Source organism: Hypomesus nipponensis, chromosome 5, assembly GCF_054491055.1.
Source record: "Hypomesus nipponensis isolate SF chromosome 5, ASM5449105v1, whole genome shotgun sequence".
Classification (NCBI taxonomy): domain Eukaryota; kingdom Metazoa; phylum Chordata; class Actinopteri; order Osmeriformes; family Osmeridae; genus Hypomesus; species Hypomesus nipponensis.
The window spans coordinates 3,194,021-3,217,500 of NC_140365.1; the positions used below are offsets into that span (position 1 = coordinate 3,194,021).

The following is a 23,480-nucleotide window of genomic DNA, read 5'->3' on the forward strand; positions in this document are numbered from 1 at the left end:
ACATAGATAGAGAGAGACATAAGGTGGTACAACAGGTAAGGTAGAGAGAGAGTTGCACTTTCTATTACACTGCCAACAATACAGAAATACCAGACAGCATTTCTTTACGTAATATATTTGAAACCCTCATACCATCGTTCACCACACTGTCTGATGATGAAAAGATGAAAGTACTCTTAGGGGAGGGACACACAGCCCCCCTATCTGGACGATTTCTTAAAGAGTGCCATGAAATGAGGGAAAACCTGAGTGTAGTCTAGCCAGCCTTGAAGTGTCCATTTCAATGTAACAATTCACTTTTGTTGTTTTTGTTTTGATTTGGTTTTGATTTGGGGGTTGTTGTCACTGTGTCTTGCAAAGTGTTGTGTTCTGTTCTTTACTCTGTATTGTTTCCACATGTTCTGGACAATACTGTCCGTTCCTGGTGTTGTTGATGTCTGGTTGTCTGTTGTTGTGCGTCTTGCTTTGGCAATACGGTTGTAATGACTTTCATGCTAATAACTTAGCATGAATTGAATTGATAGAGCGAGAGTGAGGCCTGAAGCACAGCAGGAATGAGCATCCAGCTGTTGTCAGTGTGTTACAGTGTGTTACAGTGTGTTACAGTGTGTTGCATTGTGTTACAGTGTGTTGCAGTGTGTTGCAGTGTGTTGCAGTGTGTTACATTGTGTTGCAGTGTGTTGCAGTGTGTTGCATTGTGTTACAATGTGTTACAGTGTGTTGTAGTGTGTTGCAGTGTGTTGCATTGTGTTACAGTGTGTTACAGTGTGTTACAGTGTGTTGCATTGTGTTACATTGTGTTACAGTGTGTTGTAGTGTGTTGCAGTGTGTTGGTGTTTGTTAATGTGAGGAATGGTGAGAGAGATCCTGTAGTTTGAGTCTCACACACAGAGAGAAACCCTCCACTCACAGATGTCACCTGGGCTCAGACTCTCTCTAATGCCGCCTCATTTAACCATCTTTCCCTGGTTCTCTCTCTTCCTTTATCTTTCGTTTGTTTTTTTTCTTCTTTTCGGCCTCTCTCTCTCGCTCTCTTTCTCTCTGTCTCTCTCTCTCCATCTCTCTCTCTCTCTCTCTCTCTCTCTCTCTCTCTCTCTCTCTCTCTCTCTCTCTCTCTCTCTCTCTCTCTGTCTCAGAAGAAAAAGTAGACCTGCTGCAGAGCTAACGATGAATAAACAGGTAGCGAAAGAGAGAGATGCTCCTCGAGGATTTACTCCTCCAAAGTGCTCCTAATTGTCTCCCTGGCAACATGCAGTATTTACCACACTGCTGTTCCATTCTTCCTCCTCCCTCCCTCCACGCTTCCACCACTCTTCCTCTGCTCCTGCCCTCTTTTGTCCCATCCCTCGTTCCTTCTCCCGTCCTGTCCCCCGCCTCTCTCCCGCCCCCCCCCCTCTCTCTCATTGTGATGAAGGTGATGCTATCTGGAGGCTGGTGATGTCCTGAATCTCAATAGAACCCTCTGTTGTTCATCAGGAGAAGACTCCTCTGTCTCTTAGTCTCTCTCCCTCTCTTTCTCTCTTTCTTAGTCTCTCCCCCTCTCTCTATCTCTCTCTCTTTCTCTCTCTATCTTAGTTTCTCTCTCTTAGTCTCTCTCCCTCTCTCTCTCTCATAGTCTCGCTCTGTCACTCTCTCTTTCTGATACTGAGTCATTTTTTAAACATTACTCTCTTTCCATCTCCTTTTTTGTCTGCCACTCACTCTTTCCCTTTCTCTCTCGCTATCCCTCTCCCTTTCTCTCTCGCTCTCCCTCTCCCTTTCTCTCTCCTTCTCCCATTCTCTCACACACATACACACCCCCCACACGCAGAGTATTGTTCATGCAGACAGTAGGCGATAACCTCTCACACAATAAACCCACACGCTAACAATGCACAAGCACAAGCACAAACAATTATCCAGTCACACACACACACATAACAAGCCAGGGGAAACAGCTGCACACACACCAGCAAGTGGCCTAACAGAAGAAGACCATGGAGAGAATAATTTAATGTTTGCCTACAAACAAGTGATGATACCTGCACACATTCTGAATCCATAATCAACATGACTTGACTTTCATAAACCTGACACAAGAAGTGAGGCTGTGTAATCAAGTAGCTCTCGGTTGTGTCACCTGTGGTGTCCTGCAACTTGCCTCCATTATCCATCGAGATACCTCATCCCTCCACCCTCATCCCTCGTCTCTCTGTCACACACATGCACACTTACACATACACACCTCCACACACACATACTACTGCACATGTTCAAACTCCATCTCACACACGCACACACGCATACTCACAGCCCCCCTCTCCGGGCCCAAGGGGTCAGACCCTGACTGCTAAGCACTATTTTTATCAGGAAGCCATGTCCTGGGGTCTCCTGCAGGTGTGCTGGCAGAGGCTGAGAAACGCCGGAAGTGACATGGTCTTCCCCTTCTCATCAGCATCTCAACTCCTAGCTTCCACTCCTCTCCTCCACTCCTACCCCTCCCTCTCCTCTCTACCCCTCTCCTCCCTTCTCCTCCACTCCTACCCCTCCCTCTCCTCTCTACCCCTCTCCTCCCTTCTCCTCCACTCCTACCCCTCCCTCTCCTCTCTACCCCTCTCCTCCCTTCTCCTCCACTCCTACCCCTCCCTCTCCTCTCTACCCCTCTCCTCCCTTCTCCTCCACTCCTACCCCTCCCTCTCCTCTCTACCCCTCTCCTCCCTTCTCCTCCTCACTACCCCTCTCCTCTCTTCTCCTCCTCTCTACCCCTCTCTACCCCTCCCTCTCCTCTCTACCCCTCTCCTCTCTTCTCCTCCTCTCTACTCCTCTCTTCTCCTCCTCTCTACCCCTCTCTTCCACCCCCCCCCTCTCCTCCCCTCTGGTGTCCTGGGCCGTGGGGTCTCTCCAGAACCCTGGCGTGCCTGCATGGCTGCCTCTTCCTCGGCTGCCATGCTCAGCTGTGGAGGACAGGAGGACAGAGGATCAGCCACAGAGAGCCGGGGGTGAGGGAGGAAGGAAGGAAGGAAGGAAGGAAGGAAGGAAGGAAGGAAGGAAGGAAGGAAGGAAGGAAGGAAGGAGTGGACAAGTGGAAGAGAGAAAGGATGAGCGATGAGAAAGAGATGGAGAGAGAAAGAGAGAGATAAAGAGACCTAGATACAGAGACAGAGAGACAGGGAAAGAGAGAGAGGGGAGGGGGTAAAGAAAGGGAGAGAGGGAGGAGTGTGGCAGAGGTTTCCCCCTGCAGTGTCCTCTGTTCTCCGCGTGTCACTCTCCTCAGACTCTCCTGGTGACAGTGACGAGCCTGTTTGTCGCTGGGGAGAACATTTGTCTGCACTGTCACACACTCTCCTGAGGTGCCCCCTCTGTCTCCAGATGCGACTGCACGCACACACACACACACACACGCACGTGTACAGCACACAAGACGTGTGTTGTCAATTTGTAGTCTTTTGTAGTCAGTACACTGTTGTGTGTATTGCTGAATGCCAGCTTATTTTAGGTTTTTTTTCTCCGCAGAGTAAAGAAATCCCCTTGAAGGTCGGTGTGAAGCACAATCTTCTGAAAGCTACACGTGAAGGACATCACCTCCTCAACCAAGAGGACCCTCCTTGGGTTTGGAGACGTCACTGTCCCAGATGAAAGAGCTTACCAGCGGTTCAACACTACAGACAACGGCCCGACGACACCTGGAAAAGGATTCACTCACGAGACAAAACACGCGAGCCCCACCGAGCCTTTCCAACACACGGCCCTCACGGCGAGGGCGTCTCACAATCTACTGGAAAAGTCGAACAAAGCAGAACGCGTGCAGCTCCACCGTTTCTCGCCCGCGATTCCCCCTCTCTCTCTTGTGCCGCGGTGACTCGATGATCAGAGAAAAGGCGGCACGCGGCGTCATCGCCGAGGTGCAGCAGACATCACAGGGACGCGTGGAAGACAGCTGTGATGCGCATTCCAGCAATTAAGCCAAGTCAATATTGAACAGACATCTGTCAATGTGTTGTTGTGTTTCATTAGATGGAAGTGGGAACGACTGTGGGGGCACGTGTGTGGCACCCGAGGATGTGCGTCTGTGCGTGTGCCTTACTGGGCGCGTGTTTGTTTGTGTACGGGTGCCGGTGTGTGTGTGTTAGTTTGTGCGTGCACGAATACATGAATGTGTGGGTAGGTGTGTCTGAGAGAGAGCAAGTGGTCGTGTCCACACATCAGCAGGCAAGCCCACTGCCAGCATGGCTCTGGGTGAGTTAGAGAGCTGAGAGAGAGCTTACGCTTTGAACCCCATATACAGCTATTGAGTTCAGAGGAGAAAATCCCTCTTCTCTTCTCTCAAAGGCACAAGAGACAAAAGCCTTTCTCATGACTGCATGCTAATCACAAGCTTGGGGGAACTCTCTTTCCTTCTCTCTCTCTTCCTCCTCCTCTCTCATCCTCTCTCCTTCTCTCTCCTCTTCTCTCCTTCTCTCTCCTGCTCTCTCCTTCTCTCTCCTCCTCTCTCGTCTCTCCTCCTCTCTCCTCCTCTCTCACACACAATCACAGTGTTGCAGAGCTGCATCCTGCATTGCTCAGCCAGAAAGCAGTTATCTCGTCACTCAGTCTCCTCTCTGTCAGTTCACTGACACTGTCACGCCGCTGAGCCCTTTTTCTATTTATGCCCAGTGAAAGACAATACAGCAGTTACACTCAGTCAATTAACAATCCCACATGCCCGCAGACACACACAAACAAACACTTTGCACAGACACACACACACATGCACACACACACACACACACATCCATACTGTACACACACACACACATACCCGCACACACACATGCTGTACACACACGTAGGCACACACAAGTACATACACATTCCCAATCTCACAAACACACAAACTCACATGTGCTGTACACACACACACACACACACACATGCACACAGTGACTGTTCCCAAGCTATTTTGTGTGCTAATGCTATTACTCTGTCCTTTCCAGTTGCAGCTAACACAGAGGAGGTAATTGGTCACACTCCATCGGCTTACCTCTTGTTATTGTTCTGATGTTTTACCGTCGCACGCTGCTCCGGACGCTGCGGGCAGGGCACCCTTCAGGCTCAGACACGTGTTCCCAGCTTACACAAGGCTCCCTGGAACCCTGTCACTGAGGGTGATTAGAGAGCCAGGGAGGGCCGTCTCTTCCAGCACACTCTGCCCCCCAAAAAGAGCTTCCGCCCTGGACCAGAGAGCTACACATGAGGGTCCTGCTCCATGAACATCCAGACCCTCTCTATTTACATTTAGTCGTTTAGCAGACGCTCTTATCCAAAGCGACTTATATTGAGTACAGGGACATCCCCCCCCCCCCCCCCCAAGGCCCCAAGGCAAGTAGGGTGAATTGCCTTGCCCAAGGACACAACGTCATTTGGCACGGCCAGGAATCAAACCGGAAACCTTCTGATTAATAGCCCGATTCCCTAACTGCTCAGCCATCTGACTCCCATAGACTCCTATCAGACGGCTCTGCACTTCCAGAAGGCTCTACCAGCCATGACTGGGCTGTACAGTCGTTTTAATTACCCCAGACAAACACACATTCTGTCAAGTCGATTTGCATGGAAGCATCTGTTGTGAGAGTAAAATGTAAATCCGGTTGGCTCAACCTCCGCACAGTTCAACCGCGACGTAGCCGCTGCTCATTATTTCAGGACCACGGACAGTACCAAGGTCTGTCGGGCCAGGATTCAGGACCAAGGACAGGGACACGGTTGTTCTTCCTGGATGGAAATCAGCCCCACTGACAGCACCAAGATGTGCATGGCAGTGGATTCAACACCATGGACAGCACCCGTGTTTCTCTGGCTGGGTATTCAGGGCCAAATGTAGCATCAGCCACAACAATCCAGCTTCTGACACCACCTCTCTGCCCTCGCTCATACACACCCACACGTCGGCATCCCATAATGAGGCCTGCGTTGTCATGGGCACCTGCAGGGTACTTACAGAGGTGTAGAGGTAACCCTCGCTGTTCATCCCCAGGTACAACCCTGTCTTCGCCCCCTGGATGGCTACGATCCGAAGACCCACAGGAATCAAGTTGAACTGCGCTGCAGAGAAAAAAGAGAGACAGAGAGAGAGACAGAGAGAGACAGAGAGACAGAGAGACAGAGAGACAGAGAGATAGAGAGACAGAGTGAGATTAACAAGGATTTCTGCTACACCTTGAATGTTAATATTGAATATAATGCACTGCTGCTGCAGTTATGACTGTTGTGTGACTGTCGTATGACAGTTGCTATCACCATGTCACTTCAGCTTTACAGCAGCACTCTGTTTCATTTCCACAGACACACACACCACACACAGACACACACTCGCCCCACACACCAAACGCCAAACACACAGACACCGTGCGAAGCTACGGCCGTGCTCAAAGACACCTCACTAAGGAGACAAGTGAAGCAGCCAGGGAGAGAGTCACCGTGTGTGCGTGTGAGTGCCTGTGTGTGTGTGTGAGTGCTTGTGTGTGTGTGTGTGTGTGTGTGCGTGCGATAGCTGGAGAAAACCAGCAAGAATGTCACTGAGGTGAAAGAGAGCGGGGACAACAGAGGAGGGAGTGACAAAGAGAAGGAGGAAAGACAGGAGGAAGGAAGAGAAAGGACAAGCCTGTTCTCTATCCTGTCTGTTCTCTCTCTCTCTCTCTCTCTCTCTCTCTCTCTCTCTCTCTCTCTCTCTCTCTCTCTCTCTCTCGCTCTCTCTCTCTCTCGTTTCTCCCTCTCTCTCGCTCTCTCTCTCTCTCTCTCTCTCTCTCTCGCTCTCTCTCTCTCTCGCTCTCTCTCTCGCTCTCTCTCTCTCTCGTTTCTCCCTCTCTCTCGCTCTCTCTCTCTCTCTCTCTCTCTCTCGCTCTCTCTCTCGCTCTCTCTCTCTCTCTCTCTCTCTCTCTCTCTCTCTCTCTCTCTCTCTCTCTCTCTCTCTCTCTCTCTCTCCCTCTCTCTCGCTCTCTCTCTCTCTCTCTCTCTCTCTCGCTCTCTCTCTCTCTCGCTCTCTCTCTCTCTCTCTCTCTCTCTCTCTCTCTCTCTCTCTCTCTCGCTCTCTCTCTCTCTCTCTCTCTCTCTCTCTCTCTCGCTCTCTCTCTCTCTCTCTCACACTCTCTCTCTCTCATGTGGGATGTTTCCTGTGTGTAAACCAGCTCTCTTCTTCTCTAAAAAGGTCTTTGGCAGATGTCAGTTCAACCAGAGGCAGAGAAGAATGGACAACGGAGAGGATTATAGAAGAGCTGAATGCACTCTGGAGAAACCAGGGCAGCATTCACTCTTCTAGAACATTCTGCATCACAAGTCTCGTTCTGATCTCCTGAATCGTCATTTGATTATTTTTACTTTTAAGGGTTCTGTTCATGACATTGCTGTTGTGTCATTGTTCTCTTATCATGCTGTTGTTTTATTGGTTATTTTTTGGGTTTCACATTGTGTTGAAAGTGTTTCCCTCACATATCAGTTTTAATACAGATTTAATTACCTTAAAATAAGGGACAATTGACAAAAAGATGAAAACTTGAAGAGCAAATCAGAGCAAAAACATATTTTTTTTACCTAAAATCCTAGCTCAAAGGAAATCAACTCAAAATCAATTATAATTGATGAAAGAATATAAATATAACTTAACGATTGTGTTCATGTCATCATGTGACTGTGTTCATGTCGCTTTGTTGTTTTTCTGTATTGACAAGGATGAACATCTTTCCAGACAGTGTTTGAAGATGTTTGTTTGACAAACACTAATGTTGATTTGATACCCTTGCTGACATCATCATTGATTTCAAGAGCTGTTTTGTTTATGAAATAGGATGTGAATATCAATCATCTCCACAAATGTACACACAAACATAAACCCACAAGCACACACCGCCCCTTCCCACCCCCAATTCTCCTCTCTTTTCCTCTAACCCCCCCCCCCCTCCTCCTCCTCCTCCTTCTAAACACAGCTTTACGGCACACACTAACTCACAGATGACTAACTTCTCTGCCCAAGTGTCATGTTAGGTTTGCATGCATGTATGATGTGTGTAATGTTACAGACTATTTAAAGAGCTATTTAACACATGTGACGTTCATTGCTCACGCGTGACGATGAGCGGTGTGGACTTTAGACACGGTGGTTTGTATGCTGACAGGATGTGCTTCATTCAGCTCCAACGCTACACCACCTACACCAGAAACACCAGCAGGACTGATGAACCGACATGAAGTACTGGAACATTTGACACTTTCGCGACATACGTGATCATCTGGACAGATTCCCCCAGATACCAGCAGTAGATACCAGCAGTAGATAACAGCAGGACTGCAGAACAGGAGAATCCCACAAAACCAATCACATGATTTGATGTAACATTTAACGGACGCTTTTATCCAAAGCGACTATAGAATTGGGGGGGGGGGGGGATTTGAACACTTGATGGGCAATCAGATGTTCTAGCACTCAGCCTAACTCCTCCCCTTGACTCGTGTCTTTCTGGGCTCCCATCATGCCTCTGTGTACAGGCCACCGTGGGAATGACATTAATACTGATCACATCTGAATGAAGAAAAAACTTTTAACCAAAGCCGTGTGCATAACAGGGGGCATTTGAACCTGTGACCTCTTGATCTGGTCAGAAGTTTCGTCGCAGAGCCAGCCCTGCCATAAGGCCCTAGCTGGGTTTGTTGACAGGGGTGAGTGCAGAGACCAGGCACTGACCTCAGAGACCAGGCACTGACCTCAGAGACCAGGCACTGACCTCAGAGACCAGGCACTGACCTCAGAGACCAGGCACTGACCTCAGAGACCAGGCACCGAGCACAGAGACCAGGCACTGACCTCAGAGACCAGGCACTGACCTCAGAGACCAGGCACTGACCTCAGAGACCAGGCACTGACCTCAGAGACCAGGCACTGAGCACAGAGACCAGGCACTGAGCACAGAGACCAGGCACTGACCTCATAGACCAGGCACTGAGCACAGAGACCAGGCACTGAGCACTAGACACACCGCCTGGACATAGGCCAGCCTCCCTCTGACACAGGCTCATTCTGACTCACACTTGGATGCCAAGCACACACACACACACTCAGACACTCACACACATGCATACACAGACACACCAGGCATACATGCATACATACAGACACACACACACACGCACGCAAACTTACAGAAGGAGCTGTTTTCGTCCCTTGTGCCGTCCAGGGTTCCATCTGGCTGCATCTGCAGGTAGTATCCATGCTGGTTGTATAACCTGGTGACGATGCCTTTCAGTTGGGGCTCTGTGGAGGAGACACACACACACACACCATACACACATGCACCACACACACACACACACACACACATCATACACACAACAGAGACAAGCATATACACACTCACACACACCCACACAACATTGACACCCAAATACACACGCACACAATATATATATATACAAACGCACACATGCCAATATACACACTCTCAAGCATGTACACACACACACACATGCACACCACACACACACACACACACAAACAGTAGTGTTAAGTGCAAACATGCAAGATCGTTCCCTAATGAAGAATCATGACTTGGCCGTTGACACAAAGGAAAACTTAAAGAGGGAAAGCAGGCTTGAGGAGGGAAAGGCAAACTCCATCTCTGGCTATTGTCTTTGCCACTGGCGCTGTATTTATAGCAGGGTTTTGGGTCATCGGAGGATTAAGTCAAGTGAGAGAGTCTGTCTTCTGCTCCATGAAAGATACATCAGCATCGCACATATATTTGTGACGAGCAGCATGGGGGGGATGAGATGGAGGAGGAAGAGGAGGAAAGGGGGAGGAGGAGGAGAGGGGTAGGAGGAGGAGAGGGGAAGGAGAAGGAGAAGGAGAGGGGTAGGAGGAGGAGAGGGGGAGAGGAGGAGGAGAAGCTGAATGTTTCATGAGAACAGTCCCTCTGGTATACTTTGTGTTCATTTAAGAAACAGACAGAAAAAGAATCCTCACAGCGGGCCGTGAGACTCCCAAGCATTTATCGCCTTCCCCCCTGCCACTGCCCCCCACAACCCCCTCCATTAACCACCAGCCTCCCAACCCCCCAGCCCCCCAGCACCTTCTCAACCCTTCACCCCTGTTCCTCTTGCTAAGACACCTTCCCCTCTCCCCAAGAGCAAAAAGGACTGTCCACGACAAAGCAAGTGTCACGCAAGCCATAATGCTTGAGAAACAGAGAGTGAGGAATAGAGAAAGATAAAGAGAGACAGAGAGAGAGACAGAGAGAGAGACAGAGAGAGAGAGAGAGAGAGAGAGAGAGAGAGAGAGAGAGAGGAGGGGGAGAGAGGGATGGAGACATAAAGAGAGAGGCACAGTGGACATGCTCCCCTCGTCGATGCAGCTTTAATGAGGGACATGAAACATGGATGAGAGAGCAGTTTGTGAGGGATCTTCCGCAGGGCTGGGGGTCAGAAGGGAGTTCCTTCTGCCCTCAGCCCCTCTCTTCCCCCTTTCCCTCCCCCTGCACTCACCCCCCCCCCCTCCTGTGGCCTTTCACCCCCCCCTGGGAAGCAGGCAGGGAGGACACTGCGGATTCCGCCCCTCACAGCCCAGCCTCACAGCTTCACAGTCCTGCCTCACAGCCCAGCCTCACAGCCCAGCCTCACAGCCCAGCCTCACAGTCCAGCCTCACAGTCCTGCCTCACAGCCCAGCCTCACAGTCCAGCCTCACAGCCCAGCCTCACAGTCCAGCCTCACAGTCCAGCCTCACAGCCCAGCCTCACAGTCCAGCCTCACAGTCCAGCCTCACAGCCCAGCCTCACAGTCCAGCCTCACAGTCCAGCCTCACAGTCCAGCCTCACTGCCAAGCCTCACAGCCCAGCCTCACAGCCCAGCCTCACAGCCCAGCCTCACAGGGCCTCACAGCCCAGCCTCACAGCCCAGCCCAGCCTCACAGCCCAGCCTCACAGCCCAGCCTCACAGCCCAGCCTTACAGCCCAGCCTCATAGCTCAGCCTCACACAGGACCCAGATCGATAGCACAGATTCTGATAAAGCACCATGAGATAGAGTGTGCTTTGTGTGGATTAGTGTGTGTGTGTGTGAGAGAGAGAGAGAGAGAGAGAGAGAGAGAGAGAGAGATAGTGTCCGAAAAAAAGTGTGTGAGAGAGATTATGTGTGTGTGTGTGTGTGTAAAAGCAAGTGAGCAGCACAGAGAGACAGAGAGAGTGTGTAAGAGTGTGTGTAGGAGTGTGTGTGCGTGTGTGTACTCTGTATACAGGCATGTGATATGAAGCATCATTTCCCACTGGAACAGTACTAGGTTGGAGACATCAGTAACAATGTGACACATGCTCCCACGGTTACAACCATGACAACCATGTAGCTACAGACCCCCCCCACCCCACAACCCCCCAACCTCCCAACCCTATCACCACCCTGCCCCACCTCCAGGCTCTCTCTCTCTCTATCTCTCTCTCTTCCTCTCTATCTCCTTCTCTCTCTCTCTCTCTCTCTCTCTCTCTCTCTCTCTCTCTCTCTCTCTCTCTCTCTCTCTCTCTCCCTCACTCTCTCTCCCTCACTCTCTCTCCCACCCAGCTCCATGTCCTCTATCTCATATCCTTTGAGTTATGTGGGCTTTCATCCTCCCCAATAACACCATACATCACCCAATCAGAGCAGGGAAGCCGTTCATGACTTGTCCCTGCGGATGTGAAAGAGAGAGAGAGAGAGAGATGGAGGGAGAGAGGTAGAGAGAGGGAGGGAGAAGGAGAATGGGAAAGGGGGTGAGGGGTAGACAAAGGGTGAGTGAGGGAGAGAAGGAGGGAGGGGGGAAAGGAGAGGGAGGGTGGGGTAGGGAGAGATAGAAAGAGGGGGATGATGGAGGTGGAGAACGGGAGAGGAAGAGAGAGGGGGCAGGAGAGAAGGGGGGAGAACAACCAGGGAATGGAAAGAGAGAAGAGGCTGTCATTTCATTAGAGAAAGATGGCTGTATGTGTGCTAAAGGAACAGAGAGTTTGGGCATACGTTCAATAGACAGCTCATGCACGACAAGGCTAATGAGAACTGTACTGCCTGGTGACTGTAGCCATGCAGGGAGACGAGTCCCTCTCACATCACCCAGCCCAGCCCTAACCCTAACCCTAACCTAACCTAACCCAGCCCAGCCCAGCCCAGCCCAGCCCTAACCCAGCCCAACCCTAACCTAACCCAACCCAACCCAACCCAACCCAACCCAGCCCAACCCTAACCTAACCCAGCCCAGCCCAGTCCAGTCCAGTCCAGTCCTAACCCAGCCCAGCCCAGCCCAGCCCTAACCCAGCCCAGCCCTAACCCAGCCCAACCCTAACCTAACCCAGCCCAGCCCAGCCCAGCCCAGTCCTAACCTAACCCAGCCCAGCCCAGCCCAGCCCAGCCCAGCCCAGCCCAGCCCTAACCCAGCCCAGCCCAGCCCAGTCCAGTCCAGTCCTAACCTAACCCAGCCCTGCCCAGCCCTAACCCAGCCCTGCCCAGCCCTAACCCAGCCCAGCCCAGCCCTAACCCAGCCCTAACCCAGCCCAGCCCAACCCTAACCCAGCCCAGCCCTAACCCAGCCCAGCCCAGTCCTAACCCAGCCCAGCCCAACCCTAACCCAGCCCAGCCCTAACCCAGCCCTAACCCAGCCCAGCCCAGCCCTAACCCAGCCCAGCCCTAACCCAGCCCTAACATAACCCAGCCCACACAACCTAAATAGCCCAAAATCCACACAGTCCAGCCCTACCCCCAACATTTCCACAGCGAATGGTCCATCTGAAACCAATCTGGAGGGGGTTCTCCCATGAGGAAGTGAAGAACCCGTTTAGTCTGAGAGAGAGTGGCACCATGACATTGATGCAGGGCGTCCATCAGACAAAAATAACTGACTCTCTCAGCAGCTTGTCACATGATACTGCTCTGGGGCACTGCATTACAATGCATACATGCACAGTCCTGGGGTGTTCAAGGCTAACACACACACACACACACACACACACACACACACACACACACATGCATACACACACCAGCATGCACAAGTATGCATGCACGCACACGTTGTTATTGGTGCTGGTGCTTGTTAATGCATTTGGGTATGTGATGTGTTCAGCAACAGTAACTGTGTCTCTGTTGACAGAGTTATAGATCTGCGCTCCTCATCAAGCAAAACAACCCTGGCACATGGACTAAACACACACACATAAGAACTCACCCTCAGTTCTACACAACAATCTCCTTTTCACCTCTGGCTCTGTCTAATTTAATCTCACGCATCAACACCCTTTAATTAATATGATTGGCTGAAGGATTTTCTCGCTGTTTCGTGCTGTTTCCTCTGAGCTGCTGTCACACGCAGAGAACCAATCAGAGACGGAGACCCTGTCCGTGAGCTGCAGTATACCTCCCCTCCCCTCGGTGGCCCCATCCTCATCACCTTCATCCTCATCACCTTCATCCTCATCACCTTCATCCTCATCATCCTCACCTTCATCCTCATCACCTTCCTCCTCATCACCTTCATCCTCATCACATTCATCTTCATCACCTTCATCATCCTCACCTTCATCATCTTCACCTTCATCTTCATCACCTTCATCTTCATCACCTTCATCCTCATCACCTTCATCTTCATCCTCATCACCTTCATCCTCATCACCTTCATCCTCATCACCTTCATCGTCATCATATTCATCCTCATCATCCTCACCTTCATCCTCATCACCTTCATCCTCATCACCTTCATCCTCATCACCTTCATCCTCATCATCCTCACATTCATCCTCATCACCTTCATCATCCTCACCTTCATCCTCCTCCCTCAACTCCTTGGATCTGCTCTAGTGTTCACTCTGGATGGTGATCACATGACTGAGCCGTGTAGACAGTGGTCACATGGCTGATGAGTATGGCTGGTGATCACATGACTGAGCAGCCAAGGGCATTTCTCTTCCTGCTCCGTGAGAGAGGCAGAACTACAGGGGCTTCCCTCGCCTTTCATTAGAAGGACTCCCTGCCTGTCCTCTCTCTCTCTTTCAACTCCTCTTTGCCCTTGTCTTTTAAATAGCTTGTGTGCATGTGTGTGTGGTGTGTCGCTATGTGTTTGTAGTATGAGTGTGTGTGTGTGTGTACGTGTTTGTTGTGTGCTCGTGTGTGTTTAAGAGAGACCAGTGTTGTCTCTGGTGGAGTGTTTGATTCTGCTTCTAATAAAAGGAGAACAAGGTTCTGTCTTTTTTCTCTCGAAACTGGGCCATGAGCTGCAGTCGGAAACTGCTAGTAATTATAGTAGTAACAAGAGAGAGTGTGAGAGAGAGAAAGAGAGAGAGAGAGAGAGAGAGAGAGAGAGAGAGAGAGAGAGAGAGAGAGAGAGAGAAGAGAGAGAAAGAGAGAGAGGGAGGGGGGAAGAGTGAGAGTACATAGTTGATACAGGCAGAAATGTTGAAAGAAGTGATGGTGGATTTCAACTGATGTTTAGACGGTTAACTGGCATGACAGAGAAACTTTATAATGTTTGCTTTGGACATCTTTGGAGAGGTTTTCATAAACTAGTCTGCCATACAGTAGATCAACATAAAATGCCTTCCATATTCCTATTGTATTCATTTTAGAATAAAACAGCATGAGGTTATTAATTTAGATTTGAACTATTCAATTACTGAGATATTCATGTTTTGAATACTAAACAAGTGCCCTTGCATAATTTAACTGTAAACAGTACAAATGTTTGCCCTATTTAGATATCTTAATTTAAAAAAACTGCTAGAACGATATTTTTGCATACTCTTGATTTATCAAGTCGGTTGAATTGTTTCATCTCCACCGCTTTACGTAATGGCCTTAAAGAAACAGATGGACCATAGGAAAGAGAGAGAGAGAGAGAGAGAGAGAGAGAGAGAGAGAGAGAGAGAGAGAGAGAGAGAGAGAGAGAGAGGCCGAAAAGAAAAAAAAACAAACGAAAGATAAAGAAAGAGAGAGAACCAGGGGAAGATGGTTAAATGAGGCGGCATTAGCATGAGTTTAATGTGATGACCTATTCATGTGCAGACCCAACACTACCCCCTCGCTTTCAATTAAACCCCAGTAAAACGCTTCCGCCCAGCGGACCTGCAGTGACTCCTACTTATCAACGCCCGTGACAAGGACATGTCAAACACAAAACGCAAATCGAGCGCCCGCTGATTCCCCTGGTTGACACGCATAAAATATTCACATGTTTAATCTCCTCATTGGCTCCGTGACAGATACGTGTCATTAGCAATTAGCAATAGAGCCGTCTATCGGCGGAGACGTTAGTGGAGGCTGTGGAAGACGCGAGCGGGCTACTTGCTTACTGCACTATCAATGAACCAGCTCGGTCTTCCCTCCGCGCATCTTCAAAACACAGTCTTGCTGCTCTCACCTTGCTCCTAGATACGTAGAGAGGGACTGAGGCGTGTGTGTGTGTGTGTGTATGTGTAGTAGCAACAGACTGCCGTTCAACTTCACACAAACCCTCCCCTGAGTCCCATCAAACAAACCTACCAGACCCTTGTCCCATGCACTTCTGCATGAACCCATGAGCACGCACACACACACACACACACACACACACACACATATACACACACATACGTGAGCACGCAAACACACACACTCACAGCCGAACCCCTCCTACACACATAAGTAGAATTCTCTCAGACAGACAAACAATCCACCCACACACACACACACAAACCCTCTTGACACACACACACACACCAGAAAAAGTCCAGAACTCAGCATGATTGCTTGCAGAAACACCTTCCTGTCTCAACAGGGGGTGTTTTCCTGTTCTAAGTTGTGTAGGTGGACAGGTCTGCAGAATAGACAGACCTGAAGGAAGAAGAGAGAGAGAAAGAAAGATGGAGGGAAAGATAAAGGAAAACAGAGACAGAGAGAGAGATATATATAGAGAGAGAGATATATAGAGAGAGAGATTTATATAATAGTTTGTTTTTTATCCAAATGTCTTTGTTTGGATTTTTCATTATCTTTAATATACATTGCTTTGTGCATTACACATTTAAATGATTAGTTGTAATAGTACTGTTTGTAATAGTACAGTTTTTCTTAATGCTTAATGTAAAAATGTTCAAGCCTGCAGGCATTAACGATGGTGAAAGTAACACTTAACGTCATTTATAAATGGCTCCAAAAAAGTGAATTCATTAATATCACACTCGTCTCATGTGTTAGATCATTGGTAAAAGCCTTATTTAGCAAAGTATCAATCATATACTGCTGTAGCTAACTCATCACTGATATCCTTTAATGAGTACAGAGATTAGCTCCAATCCCATCTGGAAGATTGAGTTTGGTTGTGTGATTTTATGGACTGGTATCTAACAATTTAATATCTAATTAAATATTTGTTTTCCTAGCATCGTGTGGTGCTTCCTGATGTCCTGCTAAGTGCAGAAGATCATGTGTCCAGGTCTGCGTAGCAGGGTAGCGCACGTGTCAGCAGATCAACACATCTGGGCCACAAATCTTCATCACGTATGTTGAATAAAATGTAATTTTGTCAAGACCTCTTTACAAGTGACATCACCGAGGGCTTAGCCGATAGGTCGGCACCTGCCACCAATTTGAAGAGAGAGTGTCTGCTAAATGAACATGAGATATCTTTGCCTCTGGAGATGAGTGACTGTTGGACTGCATGCCAACGCAGGTGGCGCCCCCTCTGGTCTGGGGGGAGAGTGTGGAGATCCAGAAGCTTGATGAGGTGTAGCACTGTCTTGTAACACAGACTGCATCTCCGAAATCATGCGGATAGTGTACTTGACATGTTGTTCTACATTGTGTCTTGTAAAACAAACACCGTAATAACCCCACTACAACTTTTCACTTGTCGTCCTTGATAACCCACTGCACTAACGACAGTATTTACACTGTTTGTACGTTCCTTTGGATGAAAGCATCTGGAGGATGAGGGGATGTGATTGTTGTTACTTGGGGGTCTGCTGGTGTGGGTGTGGTTTCCCAGAAGGTCCAGGTGACAGAGAACCCAGAGGAGTTCCTTGCCCAGGATCATCTGACGTAGAACACAGCTGACACAAAGTCAATACGAAGCACACACTGGTCGCTTCCACATACACACTGGTGTCAGCTGGTATATGCTGGTACACACACACACACACACAGGCTCTTTTCACAGACACACTGGTACGCACACACACACACACACACACAAGCCGACAGTACTCAAGTTAAGAGACACATTCCATTACCAAACACTGCTAGAATCTTCTCCATATATTCCAGTAATCCAGATAGACAGAGCCGCTGGAGAGAAGTGTGTGACTGCTTCATACGAAGGTTCAGCAACACTCTCTCCTGCCTTCCACACCACTCCACACTCTCTGTCACAGGGCTTTATCTCTCTCTCTCTCTCTCTCTCTCTCTCTCTCTCTCTCTCTCTCTCTCTCTCTCTCTCTCTCTCTCTCTCTCTCTCTCTTTCTCTCTCTCTCTCTCTCTCTGCATGTCTGAGTCTCTTGCTTTCTCTCACCCTGTCTCCATCTCTCCATCTCTCTCCCTCTCTCTCTCCCTCTGTCTCTCTGTCTCTCTCTCTCTCTCTCTCTCTCTTTCTCTCTGTCTCTCTCTGTCTCTCTCTCTCTTACTGTCTCTCAGTCTTTCGCCTGTTGGAGGTTAAACTCAATCTGTCCTTGTCAGCTTTAATCAAAGTGGCCACAAATTCACTTTTACCGGCTCTGAGTGGGAGGTGTTCTGTGATTTGCCACATCTTTAGGGCAAGGGGGGGGCGGGGGGATGGCGGGGGGACGGCGGGGGGGTGGGGGTGGGGGGGGGGTGGCGGGAGGACGTCTGAGAGGTGCTTCCTGTGTGTGCGTATCCCCCCAGCTCTCTGGAGATAAACAAGCTGTGCCTGTCGGAGCCGACAGACTCGCCTCACCAACACCCCTCCACACAGCCAAGCCCAAAACAGCACAAAATACACTTCCAGAAAGGAAGACAATGAGAATAGAAATGCAATGAAAATGCTTCGAGCTTTCATTTGATAGACTTTAATTCGATTTAAGTTGAGTCTTTTTTTCCCCACTTGGGCTCTCTCACCCTGTCCTCCCTCCACACCATGCCAGTAACAGTGCTGTCTCCCCAGGACATGCCGAGCAGGAGGGCTGTGCCAGCAGCCAGCACCCGCCGTGTGGACATCCAGACCCTGCACAACTGGAGCACGCAGGAGGGGCCTGTGGATTAAGACGATTTCTACAGACGAAAGAAGAGACATCAACGCCATCTGATTCTCTGCGTTTGGGTTTGGTCACCGTTGTGATGTCATAACAGTTTAACAACAATAACTGCTTCCTGTCTGAGGAGCTATTTTTGAGGGACTAAACACAGAAACATCCATCCAGTCAGCTGTAATTGTCCTTCACTGAAACCCCCCCCAGAGGGGTAAAAAAAATCCTAAAAGATTATGGAACAGACCCAAATCTTTGTTGTTGCGTAAGACTGTAATCTGATGCCAGCATCTTGGGCATTCTCATTACCAAAACAGTGGAGGAGAGGAATTGATTCCTCCTCTGTTCCTCGACTAATCTGTTATGCTTACGCATGACTGGCTGCGTCCTGCTCCTTGGTTTCTATTCGCTAGCAGATAGACCCTCTGACGGCACGAAAGAGGGGGGGGGACGACGACGACGACGATGTTCATGGACAAAGTTGAAAATCCCCGGAAATTGCCAGGACAAATCCAAGGTGATCTCTCCTTGTTCTGCCCGGAGACAGCAGGCCTGGTGGGGCGGACTCTGAGACCCGCCCCAGGCAGATGTTTGGAGGAATAAGCCATCGTTTGTCTCCCGGCACAAAGCTTAAAGAAATCTAAATCATGTTGTGTTTTCTGTCTGCCGTGATGTAAACAGAGAAGTGTGGATGTGCTGAAGCCTGATGCGGTCATCGTTCTAACGTGTATCGCCCGTTACCATTTAGCATTTAGCCACTTTGAGGCACAACACAGCTGGTTTAATGTGATGCCTTCTCCCTGACAGTGTGGAGGAGAGAGGGTGGGTTTTCAGTGACAGTGGACTCTGGGCTGTCCACACCATGGCCTTCCAACTCATCTTCATCCCTGCATGGTGTCTCTTTGACAGACTCACTCACTGCCCCCCCCTTTTCTCCTTTATCTCCAAAGCTATCTCTCACTCATTCTCTCCGTCCCTTTTAGACCTATCACCCTTCCCATCTATCCCCTCCCCCTCTCTGTCTCTTCTCTTGTCTCTCCCTCCCACTCTCTTTCTCCTCTCTCTCCTCCTTTAGTCTTTCTCTCTCATTCTTTATCTCCCCTCTTCCCTACTCTCCCAATCTCTACCCTGTCTCTCTCTGCACCATCCCTCTCTCTCTCTGACCCCTGTGGCAGTCAGTGAAGTTCTGATCGGAAGCGACCTAACACTGCACAGCGTGATCAGGTGTTGTGGAGTAAGCGAGTTCAGGCTGATGATATCTTGCGGTCAGCTTAATGCTATCCTACGCTGCATCTGTCCCCGTGACCCGGTCCGCCACCCCCCCAACCACCCCACCCCTTCCCCATCAGCGCCAGATCTGTGACCCGCAGCAGTTTCACAGAGAGCAGTCGATCGGTCCTGCTGCCACCCTTGTCCCTTGCGTTGTTGCCAGTCACCTGCCCTCCTCCTGCCTTACCCTGCCCTCCTCCTGCCCTCCTCCTGCCCTCCTCCTGCCCTCCTCCTGCCTTACCCTGCCCTCCTCCTGCCCTCCTCCACCTCCTCCTGCCCTCCTCCTGCCCTCCTCCTGCCTCCTCCACCTCCTCCTGCCTCCTCCTCCTGCCTCCTCCTGCCTCCTCCACCTCCTCCTGCCTCCTCCTCCTGCCTCCTCCACCTCCTCCTGCCTCCTCCTCCTGCCTCCTCCACCTCCTCCTGCCTCCTCCTCCTGCCTCCTCCACCTCCTCCTGCCTCCTCCTCCTGCCTCCTCCTGCCTCCTCCTGCCTCCTCCTGCCCTCCTCCTGCCTCCTCCTGCCTCCTATTGCCTCCTCCACCTCCTCCTGCCCTCCTCCTGCCTCCTCCACCTCCTCCTGCCTCCTCCTCCTGCCCTCCTCCTGCCCTCCTCCTGCCTCCTATTGCCTCCTCCTGCCCCCCTCCTGCCTCCTTCTGCCTCCTTCTGTCTCCTGTCGCTCAGTTTTTAAGACGTGTGACTGTGAATCTCCTGCGGACTGCAGATCAGAAGCTGCTCTTTAGCTGCTCTGTCCACGCTCGTTTGAGTTTAGTCAGGTGCCTCATGAATGTTTGATTAGTGAGCGGACCTTTACCACCCAGGGAATAGAGGAGGTGTGTGTATGGGGAACACGTGCATACATGCACGTGTTTGCGTGCAGCGTGTGTGTGAGTGAGCTGTGCTAGGCTGTGTGTGAGCGCGTGAGGTGCATGTGTGTCAGGTGTGTGTGTGTGTGTGCATGTGAAGATGTGTGTGTGTGTGTGTGTGTGAGGCGTGTGTGAGGTGGGGTCACAACTCGATATCTCTCTTTTCAGGGTCAGATTGCACCTTGGACCATCTAAGAGGGTGATTATTGATTAATCAGTATACATTAATGAGCTGGAGCCAGCTGGGATGAGAGCATCACCTCCCTGACAATGAAGCAGAGATTCCACCAGCTTGCAGCGGCCATCTTTAAAATGGAGGTTATGGGGACGGAGAGAGGGGTTTGGGATGATGGCGAGAAGAACAGGGAGGAGGGTTGGGGAAGAGGGCCCAGGGCCCAGGGCAGGGACGGGGTGGGTGAGGGGGGCAGGAAAGAGACGAGGGTAGGTGAGGGGGGCAGGGCGGGGAGGGGGGTGGGTGAGGGGGGCAGGGCAGGGAGGGGGGTGGGTGAGGGGGGCAGGGCAGGGAGGAGGGTGGGTGAGGGGGGCAGGGAGGGGGGTGGGTGAGGGGGGCAGGGAGGGGGGTGGGTGAGGGGGGCAGGGAGGGGGGTGGGTGAGGGGGGCAGGGCAGGGAGGAGGGTGGGTGAGGGGGGCAGGGCAGGGAGGAGGGTGGGTGAGGGGGGCAGGGCAGGGAGGAGGGTGGGTGAGGGGGGCAGGGCAGGGAGGAGGGTGGGTGAGGGGGGCAGGAAAGAGAGGAGGGTGGGTAAGGGGGGCAGGGCAGGGAGGATGGTGGGTGAGGGGGGCAGGGCAGGGAGGAGGGTGGGTGATGGGGGCAGGGCAGGGAGGGGGGCGGGTGAGGGGGGCAGGGCAGGGCAGGGAGGAGGGTGGGTGGGTGAGGGGAGGAGGGTGGGGAGGAGGGTGGGTGAGGGGGGCAGGGAGGGGGTGGGTGAGGGGGGCAGGGCAGGGAGGAGGGTGGGTGAGGGGGGCAGGGCAGGGAGGAGGGTGGGTGAGGGGGGCAGGGCAGGGAGGATGGTGGGTGAGGGGGGCAGGGCAGGGAGGAGGGTGGGTGAGGGGGGCAGGGCAGGGAGGGGGGCGGGTGAGGGGGGCAGGGCAGGGCAGGGAGGAGGGTGGGTGGGTGAGGGGAGGAGGGTGGGGAGGAGGGTGGGTGAGGGGGGCAGGGAGGGGGTGGGTGAGGGGGGCAGGGCAGGGAGGAGGGTGGGTGAGGGGGGCAGGGCAGGGAGGAGGGTGGGTGAGGGGGGCAGGAAAGAGAGGAGGGTGGGTGAGGGGGGCAGGGCAGGGAGGAGGGTGGGTGAGGGGGGCAGGAAAGAGTGGAGGGTAGGTGAGGGGGGCAGGGCAGGGAGGAGGGTGGGTGAGGGGGGCAGGGCAGGGAGGAGGTAGGTGAGGGGGGCAGGGCAGGGAGGGGAGTAGGTGAGGGGGGCAGGAAAGAGGGGTGAGTTAGGAAGAGGACAGCATCAACATGACTCCTGTGGTACCTGGTAAGAACACACTGACAGAACAACAAAAAAGATGTGAAGAACACCGCTGTCTTGTAGCTATTGTGTACACATGTGTGTGTGTGTGTGTGTGTGTGTGGGGCATCCATGCTTGGGTGTCCCTGCTGTTCCTGGTGCTTGCTGTGCCAGTCAGGACTGCAACACCAGAGAGGATTTCCATGACAAAGCTCTCATCCAGAAGCAGCTGGAGCGCTCAGTGCTATTCCTGCTCCTGGTGGGCTCCTTAGCATACACTTTAGTACTCACACACACATACACACACATGTATACATTTACATTCATGCATTTTGTGTACACGTGTACAAATATACACACAAACACACACACATGTATACACATATACACACATACGCAAACACACATGCAAGTGTAATTGCACACATACACAGGCACACCCACGCACCCTCACTCACAGACACACAGGCACATACAAGCGTGCAAGAAATCCACACGCACACACATCCAAACACAGGACACATGCACCCCAACACATACAGTCTGAACGCACGTGTAAAACCCTCCATGGTCTTAGAGAGACGTTGCTGATGCGTGTAGCCAGCTTACAGCTGGGTTTGCACCAATCACATGCCAGCCACAGGATGACTTCCTGTTGTGTGGTCTGATTGTGTCCTACACTGTCCACAAACAACCAACACCAGACTTCTGGCACACAGAGTCATTATGTCAACAGGATTTCGACCGTTGTCATTTTGTGTGTGTGTGTGTGTGCTTGTGTGTGTGTGTGTGTGTGTGTGTATGCGCCGGTAGCTGAGATATGGGTACTTTGCGATGTGGGTAGTAAATACAGATTGTTCCTTGACTCGGGCCACCAAAACACTGTAGAACTGTTCCCTTCTGATCCGTTTCTGCTGTTCATTTAAGAAGCCAAGTTTGTACAACGCTATGGATAAAAGCATCTGCTAAATGAATAAAATGTCAATTGTAATGTGTCTGATACAGGACTGAATACATATCAGTCTAATTCAGAGAGATTTGAATCAGTGTTGAAATATACCCAGATGTCTCCCCTGGCCACGACAGCAGCGACGAATGAACCAGCTCTCCCTTGTAACTCTTCCCTATCGCAAAGCTTTGAATTTCACGTTACGGCTAAAAGCGTTTCCTTGGCCACCACCGACGTTATTAAATCTGTAACGCTTTGTAAAGTGTAATCTACTGCTGTCAGAGGAACAGTGTTTGGAGATGACGGCGTATTGTGCCCGAAGCAAGGTTACTTTTATTGGAATAGAGGTCAACGTAATCTCAATCTGAAATCCATTCATCATGAAGGAAGGACAGGGGGTGGAGGGGTTTCAAATATAACTGATCATTAAAATACACAGGTTGTAGAAGACACACACAGGGTTTTACTGTGATGTCCTAACACACTGTTTAGGGTAAACACACACACACACACACACACACACACTGTGCAGGCTACACACACTGTGTACACAGCCCCCCTCTCGTCCCTAGCGCACACATACATACTCTAAATTACGCGGTGATAAGTAGCTGTAATAATTAACTCTCCAAAGGCATGTCGAAAAGGTGCACAGCCAAAAATAGAGTAAGCATGGGAGCTCTCTGTATGGATGTCACTAGGACCCATGTGAATGCCACATAATCACAGTACCACTCACCTGGTACCAGGACC

At 50.9% G+C, this 23,480-nt stretch overlaps 1 protein-coding gene across 1 annotated transcript in view; it reads right to left on the reverse strand.

Moving 5' to 3' along the window:
- Nucleotides 1–23,480, reverse strand: part of fgf11b (fibroblast growth factor 11b) — a 31,383-nt gene that overhangs the window by 6,857 nt on the left and 1,046 nt on the right. Inside the window, exons 2-3 of the mRNA XM_084698047.1 lie at nucleotides 9,149–9,259; nucleotides 5,957–6,060 (exon numbers count right to left, since the gene is read on the reverse strand). Of these exons, the coding sequence (XP_084554173.1) occupies nucleotides 5,957–6,060; nucleotides 9,149–9,259 (215 nt within the window). The remainder of the gene's footprint in view (nucleotides 1–5,956; nucleotides 6,061–9,148; nucleotides 9,260–23,480) is intronic.